Source organism: Pituophis catenifer, unplaced genomic scaffold (genome assembly GCF_029215685.1).
Source record: "Pituophis catenifer annectens isolate HBS135680 unplaced genomic scaffold, rPitCat1.0.hap2 SCAF_9, whole genome shotgun sequence".
Taxonomy (NCBI): Eukaryota; Metazoa; Chordata; class Lepidosauria; order Squamata; family Colubridae; genus Pituophis; species Pituophis catenifer.
Window position 1 is genome coordinate 29,474,082 of NW_027256889.1, and position 7,938 is coordinate 29,482,019.

The window sequence follows — 7,938 nt, forward strand, 5'->3', positions numbered from 1 at the left end:
TATTCTCCAAGGCACCTGAAGGCAGGACAGGAAGCAATGAGTGGAAGCTCCTGCAACTCAGGAGAAAATTCCTGACCTGAGAACAATTAATCAGTGGAAAAGCTTGCCTCCTGGAATTGTGGGTGCTCCATCAAGAAAAGATTGGACTGTTCATTTGTCTGGGATAGAAGAAGGTGTCTGCCTTGAGCAGGGGTTTCGACTAGAAGACCTCCAGGATCCCTTCCGGTCCTTACGTGATTCTATATATATTCATACCATGCTAGGTCATAATGTGCTTTGCTGGTTCTTTATTTAGGGAAATTTATAAAAGTGAATCTATTCATTGCAAATCAGAATAGCTGCATACATCACACCAACTTAGAAGGCCTCTCTGGCTTAATGTGGCCTCTGGAGTCCTGCCAGCAGCTGCCATCAATATGCAGCCTTAATGTAATTGTAGAAGAGAAGGAAGATGACCTTGATGAAGTTATGCCTGCTCCACTGCCAAGGCAACAAGTGCAAAACAATTTTAGTCCACAACGGATGAATATTTGGAAGAAGGTCAGACACTAAACAAAGTTATTTTGAGTTACTTTCTCACAGTTGCTTAAATCTCTGGACGTAGTCGCTTCTCCAGGCCCCTCCTTAAATGGCTCTTTCCTGCCTTCCCCAAGATCGTCTGGAATTCTTCGGCGCGTTTCTGCAGTTGATTTTCCCCAAAAGGTGGACCAAGAAAGGCCCACTCGCCCCCATCACTCAGTGGGCTTTGAGGGCCGAGGGGGACCTTGAGATTAATCCTCCCATCCTAACCAATCAGTACACCACCCACATGTTGCAACTTGGTGCTTTTGCGAGGACAGGCTGCCTACACGATGGCCGGCCCCTGTGCTGCTCTTGCCCGGTCCTCTTCAGGCCTCTCCCTCCCCAGCACAGTGGGTGGCTACAAAAGCTGAGCAAGGGCAGCCAGGTGTCGTGGGGAGAGTTCCTCTGAAAATAAGCAGCCTAAAGAAGATAGAAGGAGACTGTTCTCCTGCAGGAGGACCCAGCAGGAGCAGGAGGCGTAGTAGCAATGGGAAAGAGTGGAGTAGAGAGCAGTGAGTACTAGCCTGTGAGTGTTTGTGTGTGTTTAGGTTTAGGTTTATTTGGATTTATATACCGCCCTTCTCCTGAAGGACTCAGGGTGGTGAACAGCCAAAGATAAAACACATATAATATAAAATTTAAAAACAATTTAAAACATATTAAACAAATTTGGCCCATACTAATTCAAACACTCCTTTTTTAAAAGCAAATTAAAATTAAAATTAAGCAATTAAAAAGAGTTAGGCCAGCCCCGCTAGTTGGAATAAAAAAGTCTTGAGGGCACGGCGGAAAGTGCGTAAATTCAGGATCCTCTATCTCCGGGGGGGGGCTCGTTCCAAAGGGCAGGTGCCCTCGCAGAGAAGGCTCTCCCCCTGGGGGCCGCCAGTCAACCCTGTTTGACCGACGGCACCCTGAGAAGCCCCTCTCTGGGAGCGTACTGGCCGGTGAGAGGCTACCGGTGGCAGAAGGCGGTCTCGTAAGTATCCTGGTCCTAAACCATGGAGCGCTCTAAAGGTGGTAACCAATACCTTGAAGTGTGTGTGTTGCCTAGGGACCTCTGTTCTGTTGGATTTTTTATTCCAGAGCCCACTGACTTGGTAAAAGACCCAGCTAGAAGTCTGTAGAAATTCTCTTGTCACCCAGGTCATGGTGGTCCCAAAGGTGCTTTTTCAGGAGGCAACTGGACTTTCTTGTTTTTTTCTTTTGAAGACGTTTTGCTTCTCATCCAAGAAGCTTCTTCAGCTCTGACAGGACAGTGGGGAATGGAAGGATTTATATTCCTCCAAGTGCTTCAACGACACTAAAAGGATGTAAATGACCAGGTGTCCGCAAGGAATATAAATCCTTCCATTCCCCACTGTCCTGTCAGAGCTGAAGAAGCTTCTTGGATGAGAAGTGCAAAAGAAAAAACAAGGAAGTCCAGTTGCCTCCTGAAAAAGCACCTTTGGGGCGACCCAGATAGAAGAACCCCTGGCAGCTCTGGACCTTTTAAGCAAACATGCTTAGGAATAGTCAGTCTTTGATGTTGAGCCTGGCGCTATCTTCTCTTTTTCTCCCCAGGCCGACCTCCAGATTTCTGAGAACTTTGTGGCCCAATGGAAGGGGAAGAATCTCATGACTGCTCTGGGGAACCTGACGTGCAAATCTCTGAAAGGGGGCAGCATCCGCTAGAGCCCCAGCCTGCCACTCTCCTGTACCCCACCCCACCCGGCCCATTTCCTGCCCATCTCTCTTCCTCTGTGCTTCCATCAGTGATCTTCGTGCAGCTGCACTTGACCCAAGAAATCATGAACTGGCTGGGCCTCCGGACCTCCGTCCAATGGGGAAGGACCACCGCTTCCAGCAGTGACGGGGCCCTGGGATTCCTTCTCTCCCAACGTGATCGAGGTCTGTCTGTGTTGCAGGAGAAAGAGGCAGTTGCTTCTGTTCACTTGACTGGTGAAGGTGACAAAAGCTGCTTCTTGTCAAATCCGGCAGAATGAGACTGCTCTTCCCTCTGCAGCGAGCTGCTTCCCCCAAATGGCCACAGCAGCCTCCCGTTTGGCTGACAGGGGAGGCCTTGCTTTTCCTCCTCTGCGGCTTCCGTTGAGTTTGGATCTGGGCTAGGGAAGAAGAGCTCCCTCGGAGGAGCAGACCAGTCAGGCCTGTCATGAAACATTGTCATGTTTGCCTCGAAATACAGTGCTCCCTTTTCAGGTGAACTGGTGGTGCCATGGTTTGTTCTGTAAACCCAGTTGCCAGACCTGGGCACTCCTGGCTGTAAATGATCAGTGGTGCTCCAGAAATTTAAACTCGATTTGGTTTCTGGGCAAAAGACACAAAAGGGTTTTGTTTCTTCTAGAATGTTTGCTCAAACCATATTAAGAAAATAATTTTGTTAGGCCACACAAGGTCAAATCCAGAAATAAGCTGCAAGTGGTTTGCAGAAAAAGGCAGGCCAAAGGCCCAAGAATTTGGGACCTGGCATCAGTGATACTTAAAGCATTTGAATATCGGTAGTCCTCAACTTATGACTCTAATAGGACCTGCCCATTACCATTTGCAAACCATGACGGTTGTAACCCAGTTATTATTATTATTATTATTATTATTTTTTTGCAATACCAGTTTTCAACAAAAACAACTTAATTGCCATCATATGAATGCAGGACACAACACGTGGCAATAAATGCAGGCTTAGTTGCCAGGTACATGAAATGCGGCCACATGACTGGGGGGGGGGGGATCTGTTGTAGCTTTGACCACTAAGCGGCTGGTCATAAATTGAGGACTACCTGAAGCTTGGTATGTGCTTCCCTTTTTGTGGAAAACAATGCTGCCCACACTGGGAAGGTGAATAAGACAGGGAAGGAAGTTGAAGCCATAAGGGGGGGGGAGTTTATGCCCAACTGTTCGCCTCACTGCTGTTTTGTGCCTGTGCAGCCGGCCTTGCTTTCACCTCTCACGCCCCAATTTGATCCATTTCATAACCCATTTTACTGGCTCACTTTTTTATACCCACAAGCAGGTAAACGCTCTCGCACTCATAACACCTGTAAAAAGGTGTTTGTCCCTCTCTGCCTACTCATCCGAAGAGAAAGGCTGTCGCTTCAGGGTGGAGGAGGAGCCGCAGCAAGCTGCAGTCTCTGCCCAGGCAGGCCACCCCCCTGGTTTCACTCTGTACACGCGTGGCCTTGCCGGTTTTCTAGAGCTTCTGCCACCTCGGCCTGCAGCAAATCCTTTCTAGTGCACTGGAGTGGCTAGATGCCCATAGCCTAGATTGGCCCTTTAGCCAGGCCCACCTTGCGTGCAGCCGTCTCTGCCAACACACTGGTGACTTTGGGCATTTTTGGACAGGGATGCAAGCACCTTTCACCGTGGTGCTAAAGTATCTTCCTGGCAGACCAACCTTCTGCTTTCCACCTTCTGCCACTAAGAACAGTCTAGCGCAGAGGTGTCAAACTCAAGGCTCGCAGGGTGCTTAATTCTGGCCCACGGAGCAGCCATGGAAACGGTGAAGGACCGGCCCCCAGGGCCTCTGCCAGCAAAAATGGAACCTGGGTGGCCGCGTCCCCCCAGCTCCATTTTCGCTGGCAGAAGGCTTCAAGGGGCCGCCCAGGCTGAAAATGGGGCTGGCAGAGGGCTTCAGGAGTCCCTCCTTGTCCAGCCCGAAAATGGGGCCCAGCTCTCTTTCAGTGGCAAACGGTTAGCAAAAGAAACGAAAACCAAAAAAAAAAAAAAACGAAAGGAGAAATGTTTCCCCTTTGCATCTGAGCATCAAAGGAGGGACAGGAAAGGGAAAGAGAAAGAAAAAGAAGAAAAGATGGGAAGAGAGCAAGGAAGGAAAAAATAAGAAAGGGGAAGGGGAAAAAAGGGAAGAAAGGAAGTCCTGCCTTAGTACTTGGCCACCAGCAGACAGCAAAGCTCCTCTGGAGGACAAGGGTTTGGTGTTCCCTGGTCTCACCTTCCTCTGTTGGAGACAATGGATGACCCCAGCCCTGCCTGGGCCACCACAGGTGCCCCTGACATGAGTGATGTTGAGCAGGCCACGCCCATCCCAGCCACGCCCCCGGAAGTCAAAGACAACCTGATGTGGCCGAAATTGAATTTGACACCCCTGGTCTAGCTGGGTACAGCGGTGGAAGCTGCGTATTAAAAAAGAAAGGCTCAGAGCTTTTGAACCGCAATTTGAAAATTGTTTTTCAAATCCAATGCTATGCCCTGCAGCCGTTACTCTTAGAACAGCGTTTCTCAGCTTTAAACTGGGTGGACTTCAACTCCCAGCATTCCCCAGCCAGCACATCCTAGAGCAATTTAGGCTGATGGGCTTTATGAGGGGATGCCCAGCAAGTCAAGGGTGAAGGTGTGTGCTGGGGGTGGGTGGGTGGGTGGGATGCTCGGTCAAAGGAGAAGACCCTGGCTGAGGGGGACGGATGGTAAGGAGGATACCAGGAAGTCCAGCGCATTCCCTTCGGACTCTTACTCGGCTTGGCATTTATCCGGAGACACCAGGAGTTGAGACTTGAGCCAATTGGGCAAAATCCTTTCGTTTTGAGGAAATGCAGAGCTTTCTCGTTAATCTCGAATTGGCACAAACCTTGAGTTTTTAGCATTTGAGGATGAACTATGTTCGTTAAGTAACTCCAGAGTGGCTGTGCTCCCTATCAAAACCAGAACACACGGCCTTTTTTTGTACAGGTAGTCCTCAACATATGACAACTGAGCCCAAGATTTCTGTTGCTAAGCAAGACAGTTAAGTGAATTTTGCCTCATTTCATGACCTTTCTTGCCACAGCTGTTAAGTAGATCCCTGCACTTTAGTAGCACGGTTGTTAAGTGGATCTGGCTTCCCCACTGACCTTGCTGGTCAGAAGATTGTAAAAGGAGATCCCGTAACTGCCAAGACACTGCAACCGTCATAAATGAGTCAGTTGCCAAGCGCTTGAACTTGGATGACGTGACCCTGGGGATGCTGCAAGTTGTGTGAAAGTCATAAATCCCTTTTTTTCAGTGCTGTTGTAACTTCGAACAGTCACTAAATGAACTATTTGTAAGTGGAGGACTAGCCGCCCTGAGGCCCCGTTTCCATTTCCTTCCAAGTGAATGAGCCGCCTGCTGCCGTCCGTTTGTCCTTGCCACCTTCTCGGGAGGGCCCAGAGGGAGGGAGGCACTGACCGAAGGTCACCCACGCTGGGCTGCAACTCCAGCTCTCTTGGTTTTCAGGGCCTAAACTGCCTTTGCTGATGCAACAATTAAATTAAGCAAGCCCACATCGGGAGTGTTTACTCGGAAGTGGAAACGCTTGGCAAGGGGACAGGTAGTTTAACCCATGTTGCCATCTACACAAAAGTTGACATAATTGGTCATTAGAGGTTTGGCCACGATGGGTAGTACTTTGTAGCCAATCTGTTGAAACAGCACGATTACGCCTTGTCCCTTGGAAGCCCCTTACCCACTAATTCTTTCACAATGTTGCCCTTCTCAAAGACGTCAGCCGGGGCTTGCTTGGGGCCCCCAGATCAGGCTGAGCTTTGGGGCAGAAGGGCCCTTTGCAAACATCCGTTAATCTTTAAAATCAAACCCTCCAAAACTTGGCTATTGTCCCCGTTTTGGGGAGTTTCTAAGCAGCAAAATGGCTGTCTTGAGCCTTTGAAATTAAGACAGCTATTCTGCCTCCCAATTTAGTTAAAATAACCGTTGTTCAGAAAAAACAGATTCTGTAGCTCTAAAAGGTAAAGGTTCCCTTCGCACATATGTGCTAGTCGTTCCCGGCTTCAAAGCTGAAGAGCCAGCGCTGTCCGAAGACGTCTCTGTGGTCATGTGGCCGGCATGACTAAATGCCAAAGGCATACAAAACGCTGTTACCTTCCCACCAAAGGTGGCCCCTATTTTTCTACTTGCATTTTTTACGTGCTTTCAAACTGCTAGGTTGGCAGAAGCTGGGACAAGTCACGGGAGCTCACCCCCTCACGCGGCACTAGGGATTCGAACCACTGAACAGCCAACCTTTTGATCGACAAGCTCAGCCTCTTAACCACTGAGCCACTGCATCCCTCTACACTGGTGTCCTTCAAAGGGGCTGGAAGGAAATTTGCCAGGCCTGGAGGGGCCACTTGAGCCCATTTCTCCAGCTGGGCCCCTCCAGTAGCCTTTGGTGGGGGAAGGGAAGTGTCTAAAAAGTCCCAACCACACAACTTGGGTCCTGCCCTTCTGCATACAATGGATTTTTAAAAGAGCAGCATTTGTACCATAATGCCCACCATCTTGACTTTTTTGACCTCCCCTCCCACAGCCTTGCAACCTGATGGTGCTGGCATCTTGTGGCCCTTGGCACCCACTCTTCCTTTCTCCCCTATCAGGGCACCCAACACGCCCTTCCTCTCCCCATATCACAGGAAAGAAGAGTCAGCAAGCAAGCTTTTAATCAGTCATTTTACAAATGCACATTAATCTTTTTTAAAAACAGAATTGAACATTAAAAAAAAAAGCAACCCATCCCTTTCCCCACCAGAGTGGAAATCAATTTAACAGACTCCAAGGCTCTCCAAGGTGTAGAGAGCAGCTCCGGCTGTCCAAGAACAGAGAAGCAAAGGGGGGGGGGGATGGGATTAGGTGGGAGAGAGACAAAACCAGGCAGAGCTTTTTGGTCTCCTTTGCGGTTGTGAGCCCCTCCCCTGCTGGCTCTCCAGAGAGCAGCCAAAGGCAAGATGGTGCTGTGGCCTCTGTCTCCCTCTTTCTCCCCTCTGCTCTTGGCCCTGGATTTGCACCAGCAATGTCTGGCTGGACCTCTGGTGCAAATTTAAAACCCTTACCTCCTTGAGGATGGTGGCAAGCCTCCCACAGGGTGCCCCAGGGCTGAGAGCCGGGGGGGGGCATTTGCCACTGCAGGCACGTGTGGTTGTTTGGGAAGGAAGGAGGGCACTGGTCCTGGTGCCCCCTTCGCCCTTCTGCAGAGGGTCCCTCCGAGTCAGCACCATTTGCTAACGTCTCAGCTGACCAGGTCAACTCTTGATGCAGATAATCGTTTCTTGGAATAGTTAACTATGCCCAGCCCTATTCTTGCACTTCTGGCAGAACAACCCTGGTCCACAGCTGCTTCTGCCGAGTTCTCCCTAACTCCCATCCTCCCCAGCCAGTATGGCTAGACCATGGGCATTGCAAGCGACCTGGACACTGGAGGGCCCCCGGGATGCTGGAGGCTGCCCTCACTGCGTTCTGGGTACCACAAAGACCTCTATGATGAGCTGCTGCGGGCCTGCCTGGTGGGGGAGAGAAGACCCCCAAGAACACCGCAGACCCTCCTGGCCGGATCAGGACACCCTGAGTCACACCGGGTGTTTCTGCATGCAGGCTTTCCCTTCAGTCTGGATGGAATTTGGCCTCCCCTGCCATCCCCCA

General features: G+C 50.2%; 1 protein-coding gene across 1 annotated transcript in view; it reads left to right on the plus strand.

The window, feature by feature from the left end:
• Positions 1 to 2,332, plus strand: part of YARS1 (tyrosyl-tRNA synthetase 1) — a 17,428-nt gene extending 15,096 nt beyond the window's left edge. The window contains exon 14 of the mRNA XM_070949444.1: positions 2,122 to 2,332. Coding sequence (XP_070805545.1) covers positions 2,122 to 2,232 — 111 coding nt within the window. The 3' untranslated portion in view covers positions 2,233 to 2,332. The remainder of the gene's footprint in view (positions 1 to 2,121) is intronic.
• The last annotated feature ends 5,606 nt before the right edge of the window (positions 2,333 to 7,938 follow it).